General features: G+C 40.5%; 2 protein-coding genes and 1 pseudogene across 5 annotated transcripts; all 3 read right to left on the bottom strand.

Annotated features, from left to right (window-relative positions):
* Nucleotides 1-671: 671 nt before the first annotated feature.
* Nucleotides 672-4,783, bottom strand: LOC146650195 (uncharacterized). The gene is made up of 7 exons (XM_085386137.1): nucleotides 4,738-4,783; nucleotides 4,099-4,347; nucleotides 3,746-4,009; nucleotides 1,931-1,960; nucleotides 1,531-1,821; nucleotides 1,179-1,442; nucleotides 672-760 (listed from the first exon to the last, which is right to left on the bottom strand). The coding sequence occupies exons 1-7, from the start codon at nucleotides 4,781-4,783 to the stop codon at nucleotides 672-674; spliced, it is 1,233 nt and encodes a 410-aa protein (XP_085242263.1).
* Nucleotides 4,784-7,337: 2,554 nt separating this feature from the next.
* LOC146650194 (uncharacterized) lies at nucleotides 7,338-13,850 on the bottom strand (annotated as a pseudogene). Its single transcript, XR_014908097.1, has 7 exons — nucleotides 13,268-13,850; nucleotides 12,316-12,369; nucleotides 11,615-11,857; nucleotides 11,233-11,490; nucleotides 8,035-8,283; nucleotides 7,832-7,935; nucleotides 7,338-7,621 (listed from the first exon to the last, which is right to left on the bottom strand). The product of XR_014908097.1 is annotated as an uncharacterized LOC146650194 (transcript).
* A 182-nt stretch (nucleotides 13,851-14,032) lies between these two features.
* On the bottom strand, nucleotides 14,033-21,839 carry mapk12b (mitogen-activated protein kinase 12b). 3 transcript variants are annotated; one of them, XM_085386050.1, is made up of 12 exons: nucleotides 21,525-21,839; nucleotides 19,534-19,663; nucleotides 19,341-19,399; nucleotides 19,148-19,259; nucleotides 19,028-19,057; nucleotides 17,957-18,004; nucleotides 17,751-17,865; nucleotides 17,578-17,676; nucleotides 17,259-17,338; nucleotides 15,403-15,481; nucleotides 15,154-15,327; nucleotides 14,033-14,205 (listed from the first exon to the last, which is right to left on the bottom strand). In XM_085386050.1, exons 1-12 carry the CDS (start codon nucleotides 21,641-21,643, stop codon nucleotides 14,141-14,143), a joined length of 1,110 nt encoding a protein of 369 aa, XP_085242176.1. In that variant the 5' UTR covers nucleotides 21,644-21,839; the 3' UTR covers nucleotides 14,033-14,140. The 3 variants fall into 3 exon arrangements, with proteins under 3 accessions (XP_085242176.1, XP_085242177.1, XP_085242178.1); XM_085386051.1 differs by having other exon boundaries at nucleotides 17,578-17,649; nucleotides 21,525-21,837; XM_085386052.1 differs by lacking the exon at nucleotides 17,578-17,676 and having other exon boundaries at nucleotides 21,525-21,838.
* Nucleotides 21,840-22,133: the final 294 nt, after the last annotated feature.

Here is a 22,133-nt window from a genome sequence, read left to right as displayed (position 1 = left end):
AGTAGCAAATAATAATAATTGTAAAAAATGCTTAGAAAATTAATAACAGATTGTCACGGTGCTTGGTATTTTGACAAAGCTTATTTATTTATTTTCTGAAAAGTTGCAGTGAAGTTGCAATGTGTTTGACCCCTCTGGGCCACTGTACTTTTGGGATTTTCAAGGTTGTTTTCTTCACGTCCATTCTCTCATAGTTTCTTAGTGTCTGGTTTCAGTCTGCTTTTAGTTAGTGCCTTCCATTTTGTTAAGGCTCCACCACCAAGGTAGATGTTCCCACTTTTAGTTACTTCCTGTTTTAATATGGTACCTATTTGTCTTTAGCATTTTGTATTTAGCTTTACTTCCCCATGCCTCTGAGTGTTTGTACCTGTGTGCTGTTCCCCAGCTGTGAGCTCTTCCGTTGATTAGCCTTGTGTGTATGAGCAGCTTTAGTTTCCCCTCATTCTTTGTCTATGTGTTTCTTAGTTTAGTTTTTCCTTGCTCTCATGTTTTCCCTGGATTTTGTTACCTTTTCGACTTTGTTTTAATTTGGACTGTTGCTTCATATATTCGTTAAATATACATTGTAAGTTTTCATTTCAAGGTCCACTAACAAGACAGATAATTGCAAAAATAACAACAATACAACAGCTGATTACATCATATCTCAGGCGAGTTCTGTCGCTACTCGATCACAGTGTGAAGGAAGCAGGAATGATGAAGGCCAGCAGCAGCACAGCTGAAGATTCTTCAAGACGAGTGGCCAGGCTGCGGTTTGCCGCTGAACAGGAAAAAGCAAAAATATGTGTCAAGTCAACACTTGAACCACACGACTGGACTAACTGTGGAAAAATGACTTCCTGCAGCTTCTGCTGGACTCTACACACAGTCCTGTCTTGATGCATGCTCAATCATCCAGGTAAGGAAATCCCAAAAAGTTGATTCTGTTCATTTGGACTCGTTTTCAGCAGGAGTTTTGTCACTTGGATGAGTGAAAATGTAACGTCCAGATGAACACAATCAACTTTCTGGGATTCACTGTGATCACGTGATTCCAAAAGAGAATGAAGTCTCACAAGATCAGATGATATTTGGTTTTAACTTAACTTTAGCAAGTAGCAACACAAATGATGCACTGCCTAATAAGAAGTTCTCAGTGTCTTTATTGTTAACTCGCAGACTTAAAAACCTTTACGTACATGCCACCTGCAGAGACTGAGTCGTGGAGATGTAAAGATGTGAGAGGGAGTTCTGAGCTTTGCAGGTCAGAGACCCAGAGAGAGTGCTGGGAGGTGGAACGATGGAAACCAGGTTTCCTTCTACAGTACTGAATGTCATGCCATCGAAGTCAACTCTCCATATATAGTTGCAGGAGGGGTAGCACTCAGCCGAGCAGGTGAAGTTGGATGCAACTCCTGTAGTGAGATTTCCTGGGCCACGTATCTGTATGTTTGAAGGTCCGGCTGAAAAGTTTGAAAATAAAAAACATTTTCTTGAAGTTATTGCTGCTAAGACAACTTACGAGATCAAACTGAATCTTGCTGTCACTACCTGCTGCTTGCAGCATCTTTTGGGCAGCGGCTGCTGTTTTGGTAACAGGATTGACAGCTGTGCACGTCAGGTTTTGGGCTGCCTGTAGTTCTGTAAGCTGCAAGCTCAGCTCTGGGCCCTGGGAAGTCACATTCCCCCAGGTCCAGGTGAACTGACATGCAGGGTAACAACTGGCCGAGCACTGAAAACTGTACAGTATCCCCAGAGTCACTACATCAACCACACTCATGGCTACTGACGCTGGTCCATCTGAGGTTAGAAGCAGAACAGACAAGATAAAAAGCTTAATTTCTTACTCAACGCGGCAAATGCTTTGCTAATAGAAAGATACATATTTCAGTTATATTGTGGAATATGTTTTTTTCCTTATTTTGCTTTTTTTAACCACTGTATTATTTGCCTTTATCACAAATTACTGCATCAATGTAGTCTGACACAGAGGCAGTGACTGAGGTGTCAGTGAAATAGAGGTTGCTTTGATAGTCATACACATGGTTAGTAGGGGTGCAACGATATTCGTATCGATATTGAACCGTTCGATACAGTGCTTTCGGTTCGGTACGCATATGTATCGAACAATACAAAATTTTTAATTTATTTTATCAACTTTCCTTCTGACGATGCTGTCTGTGTTGAGCGCTCAGTGGATCTGCGCTCGACAGTGCAGCCTAGGCGGAGTAGTCGAACCCAGATTCACTGAGCGCAGGGCAAGCTAGCAGACAGAAGTTAAGCTCTCGTTGCAACATGGCAAATTGAACCTCCCCCACCCTCATTCAGATCTGGCGTTTGGAACTATTTTGGTCTTCATGTGACGTATGACTCTGAAGGTAAGCGCGTCATGGACAAAAGTAAAACAGTATGTCGGATGTGCCACGCAATGCTCAATTACATGGGTGGGAACTACTGCGTTAGCACAGTTAGCTCGTTAACGTGTTGATGCCATCCAGCCCCACGCACAGGGCGATCCGCGGTAGCTCGTTAACGAAGATTTGCCGTGTTGTGGCGTTAACATCATTTCAGATTAACGCTGACAGCACTAGTGGGAACACAACGAATATGACTGCACATTTACGCCGACATCATCCTAGTGCAAAGACAAGTGGAAGCAGACAAAAACAACAAGCACGCATGCTACAAACTTTACCCGAGTCATTTAGACAGCCGTTAGCACCTGATTCTCCTTATGGGGACCTGATATGTTTAATATGCTGCTGAGAGTATACCCCAGAAGAAGCGTATAGTAGAGCTTTTATTTTGGAAAGAGCCATTTCTCTGTAATAAACTCTCTTTTCCAAAGATGAGTGATTCCTCAATCAGATTTATTATTTTATCCCTTTGTTGTTCCAGCAACATTAAATTTTAAAACTGTACTTTTGAGTTAAAATATATTTATAATTTTAATAAATGACAAATGAAAAAAGCATGAACATTTTTTTTGTATCGAAAAAATATCGAACCGTGACACCAAAGTATCGAACCGAACCGTGAATTTTGTGTATCGTTGCACCCCTAATGGTTAGCAAACCATGATGGATGCTCATGTAAACACAGCTAAAATATCAAACAGTAAGCTCAGTTTCATGAACACTTACGAACTTTCAGCTTTAAACTGAACTCTGATACCTGTCATGTGTAGAACAAGAATACTGAATGCGTTGAAGCTTTCTGGGAAGAAACTGAACCAATATTCACAGCTATTAGGACTTAGACTGTAAGATTTCCAGCTGGATTTATACAGTAAACAACCTCTGGTTAAGCAGATGGTATAAAACAGAAAAGCTAACTACTCAGGCCAGGACTCTGCAGTCCTTTTCCGCCTACAGGCGAGTGGCCACTCTTGTTCAATGACAATGATGAGGGTGTAAACACCCTGGACCAGGAGGAACGCCACCTCTGAAACAATTTGCATATCAGTGATCGTGAAGCTGACCTCACAGCCCGTCAGCAGTGCAAGTTTCAGTCATTGTGCAAATGTACTGTTTATAAGGTTTGCGCACAAAACTCCCAATGAAAATGTAACGTCCAGATGAACACAATCAGCTTTCTGGGATTCACTGTGATCACGTGATTCCAAAAGAGAATGAAGTCTCACAAGATCAGATGATATTTGGTTTTAACTTAACTTTAGCAAGTAGCAACACAAATGATGCACTGCCTAATAAGAAGTTCTCAGTGTCTTTATTGTTAACTCGCAGACTTAAAAACCTTTACGTACATGCCACCTGCAGAGACTGAGTCGTGGAGATGTAAAGATGTGAGAGGGAGTTCTGAGCTTTGCAGGTCAGAGACCCAGAGAGAGTCCTGGGAGGTGGAACGATGGAAACCGGGTTTCCTTCTACAGTACTGAATGTCATGCCATCGAAGTCAACTCTCCATATATAGTTGCAGGAGGGGTAGCACTCAGCCGAGCAGGTGAAGTTGGACGCAACTCCTGTAGTGAGAATTCCTGGGCCACGTATCTGTATGTTTGAAGGTCCGGCTGAAAAGTTTGAAAATAAAAAAACATTTGCTTGAAGTTATTGCTGCTAAGACAACTTACGAGATCAAACTGAATCTTGCTGTCACTACCTGCTGCTTGCAGCATCTTTTGGGCAGCGGCTGCTGTTTTGGTAACAGGATTGACAGCTGTGCACGTCAGGTTTTGGGCTGCCTGTAGTTCTGTAAGCTGCAAGCTCAGCTCTGGGCCCTGGGAAGTCACATTCCCCCAGGTCCAGGTGAACTGACATGCAGGGTAACAACTGGCCGAGCACTGAAAACTGTACAGTATCCCCAGAGTCACTACATCAACCCCACTGAGCACCACTGAGGATGGTCCATCTGCTGGGAATGGTTGAACAGATAAAGCTGTTACATTCAAGTAAGTTATTGGATTGTAATTTTTGACAAAAGTTCGAGATAAAACATCATTTTTAAAAGATTTAGAAACATAGTGATCGAGGAATCTTACATGTAGAGTCTGCTGTGGTTCTAAGTAGCTCAGTTGCGTTGCCATAAAATCCTTTATCATGAAAAATGTACAAATTTCATGTCAAATTAACACCATATATTCCATATGTTCCAGGTCACACTACAATAAATAAATTCAACTTTTAATTCAATAAGTCCATAAAAAAGTTTCACCATACCATTTTCATAAAAATCTGATAACCTGCGCTTAGATAATTCCAACTCATGCAAGCGGACGTGAGGTGTGTGTGTCTTCCTTACCAGGCAGACACGTGAGCAGCAGCAGACAGGCTGACTGATGAACCATGGTGTCCGCAGATGCTGAAGTATCCACTCTCTTATGATCATAAAGACTGTACAGTCCTTATAATACATGGGAGAAATGGTATGCCCACTGTTATCAACCACTCAACACAAAAAGCAAACAACCTCGAGGGGTAAAAGAAGTACATGTTGGTTATCAGCTGGTTCTTTTGTCTGGGTTTCTTTTTTTCTCTGAACAGTGCTGCAAAAAATTAATCCTGTGCTCACAGATCTGTCTCTCTCCACTTTTAAATCACGTCTCAAAACCCATCTATTCAGAATTGCATACACCTGATCTGTCTTAGTTCATTTTTACCTTACTCAGCTTTTATACTTTCATGCTTGTGTTTTTGTTTTTTTACCTTAAGTCTAAATCTTTTTTTGCCATGTTTATTGTATTTTATTGCTGCTATTGTTTTTGTGTTATTGTAAGGTGACCTTGAGGGTCTTAAAGGCGCCTATAAATAAATGTATTATGTGGCCAAGGTAGAAACACTTGCCATTGAAGCTAAAACGTTATAGTTAACCTAGTTAATCACAGATATGTTGTAATTCAAGTTGCCAGGATTTTTATAAACTTCAAAATTATTATCCCAAACACACAATGGTTAGTCCAGCTTTCTTTCCTAAGATTATTTATTTATTTTTCTGTATTTCACACTTTATTTTAGATTTTCCTTTTTGTTTCTTTGCGGCTCTAGTTCCTCTTCAATTAGATTTAAATGAGACAGCACACTTACAGTATCCGTTTGTCTCATAGTCACATTTTTTCCCATCCGTCCATTCTCTTCCACATATCATTTTCAGGGTTGCTGGGGCCTATCCCAGCTGTGTTAGGGCGAGAGGCAGGGTACACCCTGGACAGGTCACCAGTCTGTCACCGGGCAAACACATAGAGACAGACAACTATTCTCACTCATATTCGCATTTATGAGCAATTTAGAGTTACCAGTTAACCTATCCCCAGTAACTGCATGTCTTTGGACTGTGGGAGGAAGCCAGAGTACCCGGAGAGAAACCACTCAAACACAGGGAGAACATGCAAACTCTAAACAGAAAGACCCCGGCCTGATGGTGGACTTGAACTCAGGACCTTCTTGCTGTGAGGCAACTCTGCTAACCACCGGCACGGTGGCATTTCTGACACTCTTGGATGCCTATACCCACAGGCCATACATCTGAAACAGAAAGTTCTGTTTGTGTAACCATGTATATAAAGTTGGGCTGATTGGAAATCACAGTTTTAATGTTTGTTTCAAATTTAAGTCACATTTGGTGTTTCTGTTTTTATCTAGTCTTTTCTTTTTTACTGCTGATGAGGAAATTGCTGCACATCTTAAAAGTAATGAGACCTAATACAGAGCTGAATCATTTGACATTTATATTACACTTTTTTATAATGTGCATTAGGATACTTAAAATTCATCACATCTTCAGCAAAATAATTCACCACAGTTTTACTGAGAAGAGGTTTGACTTTATGCAGAAAAGATATAGAATTAATAAATACTTAATCTGCTAATTATTGCAGTCAGAGCAAATACGTGCAGGTCATCTTCCTGCGATGATTTAGAGTGTCAGCGTGGAGGTGTCGTTTGGTGTTTTCAACATTTATTTTTATAAAACCAAAATGAAAAGTTCATTTGTTAAGTAATAAGTTCATGCGCCTTTAGCAGCTCAGTGTTAATTGCCAGTGCTCTTTGTGACATGAGATTACAGCCTTTAAATGCACAAGTGTGGGAAACACTTAACAGATTAATTCATAGGTAACCGCAAATAAAGTTCTAAATGTGATAAGATTTATGAAACATATGACATTTTCCCTGAGACTGCAAACATTGTGAAATTAAATAACACTTGACTGCTCATTAAGTGCAGATTCTTATCAACAGGAAATTGTGGCTGTGCTGGTTACTCATTCTTTCTTCTGATAAAGCAGGGCGTGAAAATCATTTCAGTTCACGGGTCACAAACAGCCTCATTTAATCTCAAGTGTGACAAACCAGTAAAAAAGCGGCATAATATTAAAAATAAATGAATAATAGAAATTTGAACTTTTTCACATTTTCTCCTGGCTTTAAATGTTGCTAAGGCCAAGTGAAACACACCTGCCACCCATCGCCTTTAAAAATATAACACTAAAAAAGTTTTTTTCTCATTAAATTAACTTTTCTTATTTACTGATTTAGTAGGAAACTGAGATGACTCAAGTATGTGTGACTTCACCAGCTTTTTTTCTTTTGTTGATTGGGTGACAAAGCAAAAATTTCCCAGGTACAACTTTTGTAACTGAACTATATTAAATTTTTCAATTTTAATTCAATTTTATTTATATTTTTATTTATATAGTGCCTCAAGGCGCTTTATATAAATATATTTTACGTCTTTATGATTTTCAGAAGCTTCAGCTCCTGTAGTAAAGCTGATAACACCACACATGGATTAATAGTGATTAGTTGTGATTTATTTTAGCACTGATTTTCCATTTATAAAGATATAAGTGTTTGCCTCTAGGTTTACCCAAACCATTTAAAAAAAGACTGTCATTGAGTTCCAGAGTAGGTCCGTTTTTATTAATAGAGATGATAATTTTGTACATGTCAGAAGAAGAATGTGTTCTTTGTACACATTTAAATTGTATCAGTGCAGAAGAATGTCAGTTTTGTACGAACACTCCCTTCGCATACAACATTTCAAGTTAATTTATCAAGTACAAACATGGATCCGCCTATTAACAACATGTGAGGCAAATGCATAAGATCAATGTGCACTAGGCTACAGGTGAGTCAGCAATTCAGTGCCATTTCTTCGCAAAACTGATCCTCAGCGCCTAAAAAAGGATCTGAGAGAAAAGAACACAGAGACAAGAAGATAAATTATTTATCTGATGAAAAAAAATGTTATTGACACTAAATTGATGCTGACACTTAATAAATACTGTATAATAATAATACTCAAACGTAATAATAAACATGCTACTACTACTACAGCCAAAAACTATTTGTGTAATATTTAATAATGATAATAAACTGTGCAACATGAAGAGCCTCACCTGTTCTGTACTCAATCACAGTGTGAAGGCAGCAGCAATGCCGAAGGCAAGGAGCAGCAGGGCTGAAGTTTCTTCAGGGCGAGTGGACAGACTGCGGTCTATCACTGAACACAAGCAGAAAGCAAAGATCTGAGTCAAGTATCAGTAAAAACAGTTAATATCTTGTAAGCTTTACATCAAACCATGGTTTTCAGACTGTCTACCTTTCATCTGTACAGTTTTTAGGGCTGTAACTGTCTTCCTTGAGGCAGTATTTTGTGCTTCACACTTGAGAGTCACCGATTTAAGCGGATGATCCACTGTCATCTCGATCACATTGCCCCTCACGGTCTGACTGTCCACAGACGACAGGAAGCGACAAGAAGGGTGACATTCGGCAGTACACACGTATTTATACGTTTCCGCAATTTCTACAACGTCTGGGCCTTCAATCTGAACCTTTGATGGTCCAACTGAAAGACAGATGATTTGTGAAACACATTGTCGTACAAAGTTAATATACAATTACCTCGTCAATATCTCTTTTAAACACACTACCAACAAACCTTTGTCATGACAGCAAACATTCGCTTATCACTTCTGTTTCTTAGGTTAGGAAGGTAGCTAGTAGCTGGCTATACTGTAGCGGTGTCCCAAAACGTAGGCCGCATCCTTCGGACCGGCCTTCGCGGTCTACGTGGATCGGGTCCTTCGAAGACCGACAAGGCCGGAAGTGCGAGGCTGTGAAATGGGACGGTCTAGCCTTCAGATCTGCGTCTCCGTCTCGGTGGAGTTAAATAAACTCAGCCATCTGCTCCTTGCTATCTAAATATAACCGGACGCTGGCGTAAATTCTCGACCATCTCACACTTCTGTTTAGTCAGTTTTCTGTTTGACATTTATTCAGCTGTGCGAAAATCCCAGAGGAACCCACCCGAGTTTAAAGTTTAATTTAATCTAATCTAATCTAATAACTTTGATCTCAGCCAAACCAATTTACTCCGGAAAAAATAATACACCGAAAAAAGCCAAACAATTACATTTTTAAGTTATCCGAGTGACTGCAAAAGTATTCAGCCCCCTTGAACTTTTCCACATTTTGTCACATTACAGCCACAAACATGAATCAATTTTATTGGAATTCCACGTGAAAGACCAACACAAAGTGGTGCACACGTGAGAAGTGGAACAAAAATCATACATGATTCCAAACAGTTTTTACAAATAAATAACTGAAAAGTGGGGTGTGCATAATTATTCAGCCCCCTGAGTCAATACTTTGTAGAACCAGCATTTGCTGCAATTCCAGCTGCCAGTCTGTTAGGGTCTGTCTCTACCAGCTTTGCACATCTACAGACTGAAATCTTTGCCCATTCTTCTTTGCAAAACAGCTCCAGCTCAGTCAGATTAGATGGACAGCGTTTGTGAACAGCAGTTTTCAGATGTTGCCACAGATTCTCGATTGGATTTAGATCTGGACTTTGACTGGGCTATTCTAACACATGGATATGTTTTGTTTTAAACCATTCCATTGTTGCCCTGGCTTTATGTTTAGGGTCGTTGTCCTGCTGGAAGGTGAACCTCCGCCCCAGTCTCAAGTCTTTTGCAGACTCCAAGAGGTTTTCTTCCAAGATTGCTCTGTATTTGGCTCCATCCATCTTCCCATCAACTCTGACCAGCTTCCCTGTCCCTGCTGAAGAGAAGCACCCCCAGAGCATGATGCTGGCACCCCCATATCTGACAGTGGGGATGGTGTGTTCAGAGTCATGTGCAGTGTTAGTTTTCCGCCACACATAGCGTTTTGCATTTTGGCCAAAAAGTTCCATGTTGGTCTCATCTGACCAGAGCAGCTTCTTCCACATGTTTGCTGTGTCCCCCACATGGCTTGTGGTAAACTGCAAACGGGACTTCTTATGGTTTTCTGTTAACAATGGCTTTCTTCTTGCCACTCTTCCATAAAGGCCAACTTTGTGCAGTGCACGACTAATAGTTGTCCTGTGGACAGATTCCCCCACCTGAGCTGTAGATCTCTGCAGCTCGTCCAGAGTCACCATGGGCCTCTTGGCTGCATTTCTGATCAGCGCTCTCCTTGTTCGGCCTGTGAGTTTAGTTGGACGGCCTTGTCTTGGTAGGTTTACAGTTGTGCCATACTCCTTCCATTTCTGAATGATGGCTTGAACAGTGCTCCGTGGGATGTTCAAGGCTTGGGAAATCTTTTTGTAGCCTAAGCCTGCTTTAAATTTCTCAATAACTTTATCCCTGACCTGTCTGGTGTGTTCTTTGGACTTCATGGTGTTGTTGCTCCCAATATTCTCTTAGACAACCTCTGAGGCCGTCACAGAGCAGCTGTATTTGTACTGACATTAGATTGCACACAGGTGCACTCTATTTAGTCATTAGCACTCATCAGGCAATGTCTATGGGCAACTGACTGCACTCAGACCAAATAAGAGTAATATTAAAACTTAGTAGCTGCCGCCATTGTTGGAAACTGGAATTGGCTGGGTCGCGCTATGAATTCTGGGATATGGTGGGCCATGAAGGACACACCCGACCCATCCTTCAAATTTGGGGAAATGAAGGACGCATTTGTTGGCCGCATTTGAAGGAGTCGATGAATTGGGACAGCCCTCATCGCCTGGCTGTGACGTAACGGGTCTTCAAATGCAGCCTCCAAAGGATACAGCCTACGTTTTGGGACACATATAAATGGTTATTGTTAGCCATTTATAATTCTTAGATACAAATTTACTACCCATGGGTCAGAGCCAGCCAGCAGGGTTGGTAAAAGAAAAGCATCAAAGCAGTTGTGAGATGAATAAAGAGGATCAGTGCAACTTTTGGTACACAAATCTCTTGCTTTTGTTAGGTATGGTTGAATATGTAAGGTAAAATGGGATGTACAACAACTATTTTAATATCTGAAAAACATTTTTTCATCATTTGTAGCTCTTTCCAGTAGTAGGTGATTTTGTTTGAAGTTGTTTAAGTGTGGTAACATATTAGAACTTACTGCAGTTTGGAGTAAATATTTATTATGAACCTAATAGTTTTGCATTGAAGAAAAAATTTTTTTGTCTATACTGTCAGTTATGGTTCTTAGAAAAAAATGAATTGGTGCATCACTACATAAAACAAGTCCCTTTGACACTTCTGTTTTTGTAGAAGATTAAATATGGTACAAAACATCTAAACCTATAAACTTTAGAGTTAGCAAATGAAAGGCTTGCAGTTCTGCTTGGGCAGGCTAACCGTCTGTAACAATCTTCTTTAAATATTCAACTTCCAGATTTCTTCTATTTAAAAAAAATTACTGGAACTTAAGAAGTAGTTATGACCATATCCCTCTTTTATTAGTAAAATAATCTTTGTGTAAAGGTATTTGCTCCCAGTTTTGCATTTGTCTCCAAATCTTGACTTACATGTCACAGCTATGTTTTGAGTAGCAGTGGCAAACAGCCCAGAGATGCGATTGGTGGCTTTGCAGGTGACAGTTTTGGAGGTGTCCATCTCCCGAGGAGTGATAGAAACAACATTTCCTTGACTACGGATCCATGGGCCTTTATCTGTCCTCCAGCTGTAGTAGCAGGATGGCTGACAGTACGCATAGCAATTATAGGTATGGCTCACTGTGGGATTCATCAAACTGGGGCCTGAAATGGAAACATTGGTAGGTCCAGCTATAATAGAAAAATATATATTTGTCATTAGTGGAACCAGTATGGGCTAGTGTCCGTAATTTTTCACATGACAATAACTCAGTGAACTGCTCTTAGTTTTGTAAAAGATCTAACAAGCTCATACCTAAAACCTGGATGTTCTTTGTTGCCGTAGCACTCAGCCCGTTGTCGCCTGAGACTGTACATGTCACTGTTAAAGAAGGTACCCAACTATTAATAGTAAAGGCTAGCATGTTGCTTTGACCCACGGCACTTTGTCCATCCAGAGACATGGAGTAGGTACATGTCCCACAACTGGAACCGCACTCAATGCTGCTTGGCACACCCACCGTCACATAGTTTGGGCCAATAATGACTGGTTTCAAGCCTTCAGAAAATGTCACAAAAATTAGTACTTTATTGCACATAATGTTCAAATTTATTTACAGCTACAGTTCATTTATTATATATTGTTTATGATGATACCTAGAACAGCATTAGCATAAGACTTGTATTGAATTAAATTTAGTATTTAGTATTTAGTATTTATTTATTTATTGTCATTGTCAAGAACAATGAAATTGCGTTTGGGGCTTCCATACAACCCAAAAAAAAAGAAGAAAATAATAAATACCCCTTAAAACCCAAGTGTACATATTTAACCCAGTGTGACTCCAATGCAATAAGACAATCCTTAGCAATAATGTTCGTAGAAATTCAGACAAAGACCTGAGAAACATGACAAAATACAACAATGCAACCCATTCAATATTATTGTACTGTGAGATATGATATCAGATATGATAGTTATCTGATAAATGTAAATGTAAATGTAAAATCACTTACCACTGTCAGCCAGTTCAGAGGGCTTTCCATCTGAAGACAGTACTGGGTGAAAGCCTAACAACCAGTAAAGCAAACTACATAAAACATGTAAGCTTTTAAGTTTACAAGGAAATGTAGGCCTAAACAAAGTTTCAGCTATTTTGGGCTGTTTTCGGTCATACAAGGTAAGGAACAGATTGTTAACAAGTTTTTTATTTGGGATTGTTTTTATTAATCAACTCTACTTGCTGCTTATCTTAAGCTAACAGGTATGTGAAGAATCATCTAACGTTAGCAAAGTGTAGCATTACTGCAGGCCTTGTGCTGACTTTACACTTCTTCTGTACTTGTGTTTATAATTACACCGTGTTAGTATTATCTTGTTAATCATGGCCATAGACCTATGCATATATCTGTGCAGGTTCTCAGTCATCCAGGTCATGCTAATCTAAGGAGCTTGGAAAGAAAAACAACTGGACTTCATTTCACCTCACCTCACCATAAAGAAGTCCAGCCGCTTTTCTCGCCAAGCTCCTTGGATTACTGATGCATAGGCTTACAGAGGCTGATGACTAGATATTACCAGTAACTATTTTACTTGGGAGGCTTAAATAAATTGCATAGCCTTCAAATTGTTTTTATGAATAATCTTCACATGGATCCATAAGTTACCCACTACTAACTTGGCAGCTGTTGAGCTTAAAGTTATACAAAAAATATACGATAGCAAAACATATTTTAAGAATCAAAAATAATAGTGCTCATAATGTCTAACTTGATTCAATTTACTTTTTCAGCATACTTTTGTAGATAAATATAGAATGTTAAACGTAAGAATTTGGAAAAACAGCAACAAAACTGAAAAAGCAGAAAAAGGTTAACTGTCAATAGAAACGCGTTAGCCCTATGTACAGTGTGCCACGCTAACTTTTTTATCACAGCTACATTTGAGTTCATCGAAGGATTGTGTTACCTGCCAGAAACAGAAACACCGAAATTCTGATGACATTTGTGTTTTCTCCTTTTGGTTTGGATGTGAAGGTATTATCCATTTTTACTGTACGAAGCTGAAGTGTATCTCCGGGAAACAGTCCACTGACACAGAGCAGTCAGGCAGCCAGTCAACATGACTAAGCACACAGCTCATATCAGTAAGAGCTGAAAAGAAATCACCCTTCTTCGTCACCGAGCAATCCATTGCTTTTGTTTCGTAGCACAGTGCGACCCATAGTGGTTACACAAAGGTTTCAGAATTTCATCAGCTATGTATAACCGATTTAGATGGATGAGTTTGTGCACCTTGGGTCAATTTTCCAGAAGCTGATTTTAAAGAGTGGAGAATTACACTGCAGCAGTACTCCCATCTTTGGGCTACAGGCTCAGAGCCAGATAAAAGGAGTGCTTTGAATCTAGGGTGGTGATAGTTGTAGAGAGTAGCCCAAAAAGGAAATGTCACAGGTCTGACCACTCGAACAGCAAACATTTAAATAGAAAGGCATTTATATAGCGGTTTTCTAGTCTTATTGACAATTCAAAGCACTTTATATATCTCAAACTAATCAAACACATGCATATAATAAACTACAACACAACAACTTAACACAACTTAAAACAACTGAATAGACCACATTTATTGAAAGCAAACATTTTGACAAACTAATAACATTCAGTCTTTCTACACAAATACTAAATGTCAAAGGAAAAGAATACTTGTGGGTGTAGGTGCAAGTAGGTGCAATTTTATTTGTAAGAATGTGTGTGTGTGTGTGTGTGTGTGTGTGTGTGTGTGTGTGTGTGTGTGTGTGTGTGTGTGTGTGTGTGTGTGTGTGTGTGTGTGTGTGTGCTCTTAAAGTGACGTCTCTTTCGAGTCCTTGAGTGGCCTGAAGGTCAGTATCTCTGTGAAAGTGTGACCTGCACAACACAAAAGAGGAAACTGTTATTAACAGCAATGCTAAACTCAAGTTTAACAACTAAGACACTGCCTGCCTTGCTGATTATGTTACGAATCAAGGCAGCTTCTGTGTATTATTAGATTTGAAATCTGCATCAAGTAAGATTAGCGTACACTGACCTCTTTTGGCCTAGGGAAGGTACTGCAACTTCATGGAATTAATTTTTTTTTTTTTTTTTTTTTTTTTTACTGTCATTCACATTGTCAATTTTTACCTATTATCTATACATCTTTTCTGTATGTTTGGGGTTATCTAAAGGAAAAATCTGGTTCTTCAGCAGTTAAATGCCCCACTTTGTTTGGTTGTTTGGTGTTAACCAGGAAGCATTAGAGGCTTTCTTAGATTTGTTTTTTTAACCTGAAGAACAACTGCTGGCTGCAGATTAGAACAAAAAAAGGAGAATTGGGGGGAAAGGACCAAAACAGTAAAGATCTGTGCCAAAACATTAACAGCTGAGTAATAGGTTTTTTGCAACTCGGTTAATTTCAATTGAATTCTATTTTATATAATGTAAAATCACAACAACAGTCATCTCAAGGCGCTTTATGTTGTAAAGACCCTACAAATATACAGAGAAAACCCCAACAATCAGATGACCCCTTTGAGCAGGCACTTGGTGACAGTGGGAAAGAAAAACTCCCTTTTAACAGGAAGAAACCTCTGGCAGAACCAGCCTCAGGGAGGGGCGGGGCCATCTGTCGTGACAGCTGTACCTCCCATTCTACTTTTAAATACCTTCAGAACCACAAGTAAGCCAGCAATCTGATAGTGTGATGTAGAGGGGACACGGTTTTATGAGGTCTTTTAAGCTAAGATAACATGATTTTACATTCGATTCTGGATTCAACAGACTTCTGTCATATTTCTTTCAGAATATTTTTGAACAACTCCAGTATTTTTTTATTACGTTTCCACAGGTCCAGCGGCAGTTCTGTGTTGTCTAGGGTCTGATCGTATGGCAGCGCCTCGGTCTCCTCCTCCGTATCTCTGAACTCACTGAAGAAAGGGAGGTCAAGCGCCTCAGAGGCGCTCAGCCTCTGGTCAGGGTCCAGAAGCAGCATCTTTTCCAAGACACATACAGCTGTAATGCAGAGACATGTCATATTCTGGATGATAGTAGCTTAGTGTAATTTATGGATGGTGTATGATCACGTACCATTTGAGCTAGCTTTGGAGAAAATTGAGTGCAAATCCTTTTTTGGCACTTTTGGTAAGCTTCTGATGTAGTTTCTGGCCTGTTCGCAGAGGGAGAGGAAGAAGGTTGATCATTTGAAATATTAAATCAGTGACAGCACATATGTCTACTATTGTCATTTCAACAAGCCCCACCCACTTACTGCTCAAACCTTCTATTTGTGAGGGGCAGCCAATCATGAGAAAGTTGCTTTAAAAGGAGGAGGGGGCTGCACCAAATCAATCTAATGCAAACCAAGATTAAAACTTTTGGAAATGGAATTGAGCATAAGAGGTGACCTTTCCACATGCTTGATTAAAGTCTACACAGGAAAGTAATTCTTTAAAGTCTAATTCAATGCAAATGTCACCTGAGTGCTACTCATGTAGAATACAAGAATAAGACGCATGCACCAGTTTGGCGAAATGTACCGTATTTTCCACACTATAAGGCGCACTTAAAATCCTTTAATTTTCTCAAAAATCGCCAGTGCGCCTTTTAACCTGGTGCGCCTTATGTATGAATTCTGGATGTGATTACTGACCTCGAACTGATTTTATGTAGTACACGGCGCTCAAAAATCTGTCAAAAAATGTTTTAGTACGACTTTGGTAAGCTATGAAGACACAACGCTTGATGGAATGTCGGACAATTGTGACTACCGTAGTCAGAAGCCTTGCGGACTCTGTGTAATCTGGGTCTAAAATTCCGTCAGCTTCAGGTCCCAAAGTCAAACGAACACTGCAGCATCACTGAGAGTTAAAAACTGTCTAAATTCTTTCATCTTTAATAAAATGATCAGCGTGGCTGCTTTACCAGGTGTAACAATTAAGTTTAATATCCAGGCATCCATGAAAACAGAATTTATTAAATTTAATGGAGTTAGAAGTTAGCAGGAAGTTAGCTCGCTAGTTTCCACCTAAACATGATATAGCATGTTCTGACTGAGAGATTTCTGAAAAAATTCAAACGTACAGCTCTGCTGTCACTTCCAACATAAATGAAGACAGAAAACTAAACAGCAGTGAAGTTTGTAGGGTTACTGAAGTTGGGCTAGCTGGTATATAATGATGTGCTACGTGATCACTAGCAACACAGCTATGTTAGCATAACATAAGCACAGTGAAGCTGGAGGATGAACGCTAACTTTTTTCCACTCAATAAAGGTTTATGCGAGGGTTCCCGATGGTTAGGAACAAATGCAATTACATGGCAGGATGCTGTAAACTGACCAAACTTCAGTCAGGAGAACAACTGAGATAATCCATCCACAATATGAGGTTAGTCATTAATATACTGCAACAACATGGGAAACGAGCAGCTGCGAGAGAATTCAACATTAATGAATCAATGTTACGGAAGTGGAAGTAGCGAGAAGAATGAGTTGAGTAAAGTTTGACTTATCTGACTGTTTTGTTTCACTTAATGCACCTTATAATCCGGTGCGCCTTATGGTACGAAAAATAGAGCATTACAGTAACTAAGAAAATAGGTAAGGAAGATGCACTGCACTCGACTCCCAGTGCCGAGAAAGTCCTAAACACAGCTACTCCTGTGCTTTCAATCTGAAAAATATGTGTTTCAAACATACTGTGAGAAAAAAGGAATGGTTTTGATAAACTTCTGTGCATCTTTTTGTGATGAGAACTGTGAAAACGCTGTGACCAACTTTGTATTGGAATGCATTATAGCAACTATGAAACCAGACTGACCACAGCTGCTTTTCCCTTTGAGGTCTGAGAGAGCAAATTGCATATCTTTTACAGCCCTCCCCTTTTTCAACTTTACAGCCAGTGTTTCATACTCAAAGGGAACTGTAACCCCGGGTTATTACTTACATCTTGACTTTGTAGTTTCACAATAAAGTCAGGAGATGGGGTTCCTGTAATCTTCATGATTTCCCTCAGCTGGTCCAGGTCTGACAGTGAAATATGGTTAAGAAGGGTGTGTTTAACTGATTTTTGATATTCAATTGTGAGCTTTCTTTTCAGCTTGCAAGTATAATGGGATCAACATGAAGAGACAGTAAAAATAGGAAAATGGGGAATAAGTCTTAATTTTGCTGTGAAGTGAAGGATTCAGGTGGTTAGTCTTAAACATAGACTGCATATAAAAGATGGCAAGGGTTACACGCTAGACTAACACGGTGAAGGATACGGTCGTTGCCTTTGAACAACGGCTTTCCCAGCAGCATCTCCGCCATTATGCAACCTGCCGACCAGATATCCACTGCAACCCAAAGCCAAGCATCTTTATCTGCAATTTTGGATTAAGAAAGAAATATATCCTCCTGATTTTTACCCCCATCCCTATAAGAAAGATAGCTGTACCAGTTTGCGTATAGTGCATCCAGTTGAGGATAACCTCTGGCGCTCTGTACCACCGTGTCACCACATAGCCAGTCATTTCAGAATCAGCCTGCCTCGCCAGGCCAAAATCCAGAATCTGAAGTGGAGGAAATAACTGAACTTTAACACAGAACGTGACTACGTCTAGAGACTTCACATCGATACATCTTCATGCTATTCGGCATTACCTTTAACTCACAGTCTGGGTTAATGGCTAAATTTCCAGGTTTAAGATCCTGTGGTGAAAAGAAATGTTGAGACCAATGAGACCAAGAGATACAAACAGTATGTGATTCAGGTTTAACATTAGTCATTAAAAGTAGGAATTCAACTCAATTTTATTTACATTCCATGTAACAACCCTTATTATTGTGATACAGCACCACTAGGGGGTGTTGTCCTGATATTGTAGTAGTTGGGGAGACTCCTAGTGTGTGTGTGAGTGCAGCGGCAGCCATTACAGCCGAACAGTCTGTTCAGAGAGAGACCTCATCATTGTAACGCGATGGCACCGGCGACTACCCATCCCCGCACATGTAAGTATGGACAGAGGAGAGCCGTGGAGACCTGGCATGTATGGTCTTATGTTGCTAACATCAAATAAGGTCTGTTGTTCGATTTAACTGACTGGCCTCGAGTTATCCAGCTAACCTACACACCACATGCCCGCTGGACCCACTAGCCGCTCTTTCTTCGCCAGACTGCCGTTACAATAACAGACATTGCCTCAAAGTGCTTTATATTGTATGCATAAATACCCTAAAATTTATTAGATTAAATTACATAATCCCCTGTGAGAAAGCACTTGGTGACAGTAGGAAGAAAAAAATCCCTTTTAACAGGATGAAACATCTGGCAGAGCCAGGGTCGGGGAGGGGCGGCCATCTGCCGTGAGTGGTTGGTGGTGAGGGGAGAAGAAGAGAACGGAGGGAGGCAGCACAAAGGATTTGGAATTGGAAGGCTTGTTTCTTTAGCAGGGCTAGCAAGGGTGAAAAAAGGACACATTTTTTAGCAGTAATTGATACGTTTTCTGCTCTAATAAGCAGTTCTCTGAGAGGCAGGAAAAATCAAGGAAAGGCTTTTGAAAATAGACATTTCAATAACACGATCTAACAGTCAGCGTATCAGACAGAAACGCACACACTCACATAACAAAGCTCCCTGTGTGGGAATCGAGATGAATGGGACCGAGTATAAAAAAGAGAAAGTAGCCCCGCCACCCCCAAAGCTCATAGTCTAAAAGGTCAAAGGTCACCTACCCTGTGAATGATCCCTGCTGAGTGGATATACTGTGGAGAAAGCAGAGAGAGGGGGCATCAGATCAGCTCACTGAAACACTTTCCTGTTGTTTCAAGAAATTTCATGAGGGTTTCATTCACCTTGAGTCCTTTCAGCATCTGATAGACGAGGAACTGCACTCTGTCCTCCGATAACCTCTCCAGCTTCATCAGCTTGCCGAGGTCGGTGCCCATGAACGGCATCACCAGATAACTGCGGAGAGGCATGGGATCAATTCAAATGAGCTCTGTCTGATTCTTTAAGAGTGGTTAAGGAGAGCAGAGAGAAACTTACAAGTCACGAAACCGGTCGAGTGAGATTTCAGGAGTGAAAACATCCAACAGCCCAATGACCTGATAAGCCAGGAGGGAAAAAAAGCTCAATTAAAATCCGACTGGAATGATATTTAATCACATCTCTTCTCCTTCAAGCATGAACTTCAACATCTGCTATAATGTGAGTCGTATTTGCTGTTCCCGCGTCTTACGTTTTCGTGCTTCATGTGTTTGAGAAGTCGCAGCTCTCTGTAGGCCCTTTTGGCAAAAAGTTTGGTCTGGAAAGGCCGGTGGAGTTTCTTGATGGCCACCTGTGTCCCTATCCGGCGGTCCCATGCTGAACTGATGAGCAAGAAAACAGGTTTTATTGTCAGACTGAAATTTAAACTGGAATTACAAACCCCGATTGCACAATGAAACGTTTTTTAATGATCTGAATTAAAACCAGAAACAACTGCATCTTTCCATGTTTTTTCCATAGAAATGTGTTTCTTTTGTTGTGTTCTTGGTTTCAGTCAGGCACCTGCCCCATTTTTAGTGTGTGTGTGGATGTATTTCCCAGTTAAGCAAACTTGTGCTTTTCCTAGCAGGACAAGTCACCGTGTCTGCAGTGGAAAAAAATGTAGACTGCAATGTGACTGGAGACAAAGTGCATTCTGAGGAATTAACTCAGGGTCTTTAGCTTGACCCTAACAATAAGAGTTGGGGGTGGGTTTTCTTTGTTGACCCTCAGTCACAGTACACAATGCAAAGAGGGGCCCTAGACAGCCATCTGTGGAGAGACCACTGACCAAAAGAGCACATACAACCAGGACCTGATGCTTAGATAGGCTTTTATTGCAACATAAGATGCAGTGATGTGCAGAAATCTTGAGTCGCTTTTCATTTATTTACAATTTCCTAGAAAAATGGGAAATGGAAACAGAGATTTATTGAGACAAGTCTTAAAACATACATGGAAATAAAGCATATAAGCCAAAAACAGAATTTATAATTCTAATAAGCTTGAAAGTGGATAATTGGTAGGTCCAACATCATTCTTTAACACAGCCTGATCTCTCTTTGGCAAGTTTCCTTGTAGTTTCTTTAAGAAGTCTTCAGGACGGACATTCAAAGCTCTCCTTTGGATGTTGACTGACTGATACTACACTGCTTTGACAGTGTTGAGGTCCGGACTCTTGGGGAGGCCAATGCAAACACATACAATTGGCAATGTGTTTGTTATCAATATCCATTTTGACGAGATCTCCAACAGCTGGCTAAAATGGAGCCTCAAACCATGACAGAACCTCCAACATGTTCTATGGATGGCTGTAGACACTTGCTGTTGTACCTCTGTGCTGTCCTCTGAATCAATTTTTTAAATTTGTATTCATCAGCCCACAACACCCGTTTCCACTGATTTTCAGTCCAGTTCTGGTGTAATTTCTCTTCGTCCTCCTTCCTTGACAGCTGCCCTCAATAAACAGTAAATGGATCAACTGAAGAGTCAGGTGCATCTCTCAGGTCCTGTTTTTTTCCAGTTTCTTAAGGACAGGACTCTTTTTTTAACAACACACTGCACACGCTGCTAAGACATGCCAAGTTTTTGGCTAATAGCACTTTGGGAATTACCTTGTTGGTGCAAGGCAACATTTCATGCCTGTCCAACTGTGTTACTTTGGTATTTCTCATAGATTCAACTGAAGAAACAGGAACAAATGTTGTGTTTTTGCAACAAGCTGCTAGGAACAAAGTGCAAAACTGATTATTTGCTAAGCTGACTGTTGTCTGTAGGCAACACTTGAGTTAGGTGTCTTCTTCATGCTTTGCTGACCAATCAGCGAACAAGTAAGCAGGGAAAATAATCCCTCTGAAAATGGTCAGGTACAAGGACTGGACTGAAAATGGGTCAAAAAGGAGCCAAAGAAAAACGTTGAAAGATTTTGAGAAATCCCGAGGAAACAATTTAGAAATTACAAGCAAGCCTGGCTCCCTGGAAGCAAAATATAAAGAAATGAAAGGAGGCTCAAGACTTTTCAGACCGTACTGTACTTTATAGCCTTTCACAGTATGTACACAGACGTTGCTTAAAGTCTAACAGACTTGTCCAACTGCATAACACGCACAGGATAGGTTTGTTGACAATCAGTCCAACACAACAGATTTTTTCTTTTTTAATCAAATTCTTTTAAAACTTTCAGCTACAGCTTGCATAACTCACCACACAGTCCCATATGCTCCCGTTCCGACCTGCTTCAAGTCTCGATACCGCTCCGGTACCTCCCACACGGTTCTGTTGATCTCCTGCCTGTAGAACCCCGTCCTGGAGCGCACAGCCATACCCTACCGACGAACAAGGCTGCGGCTCCGCTCCAAACTCTCATGTGAAGAAATAAAAGTTCCACAGTAAAGAGCAGCTGTAGAAACTGCTGGGGCGCAAAATTCCTCCAGATGCGATCTCTTGTGCGCTTTGGAGGATCGATACTCACGGCCCCCCAGGACGCACACGCAGACTCACGCGCACTGAATTGTTAGTGGTTGTTTCTGGTCGCCCATGGCACTCCGTGGGTGTGTCTACAATGTGGGGGAAAGACTGCAAAACATCTGTCCACCCTATAAGGTTAGGTCCCCCCTGCGTCCCTTCAGAGCTAACCTTGGCTTCTAACATAAAGTCAGTAAACTTTCTTTTTTTTGTTTTAGGGATTTTTAGGATTTTGATATTTTTTTGAGTTAAGTTATATTTTCTTTTACACCTGGTTGTGTGCACCTCAGTTTAAATACCTGATATACATGTCAGTGCTTTTAGCAGGGGAATGTCCAGAGTGGGCGC

The sequence above is a fragment of the Rhamphochromis longiceps genome, linkage group LG17 (genome assembly GCF_057381845.1).
Source record: "Rhamphochromis longiceps isolate RC_006_pf linkage group LG17, R_longiceps_female_GT1.1, whole genome shotgun sequence".
Classification (NCBI taxonomy): Eukaryota; Metazoa; Chordata; class Actinopteri; order Cichliformes; family Cichlidae; genus Rhamphochromis; species Rhamphochromis longiceps.
This window is presented reverse-complemented; position numbering and strand designations above follow the sequence as displayed.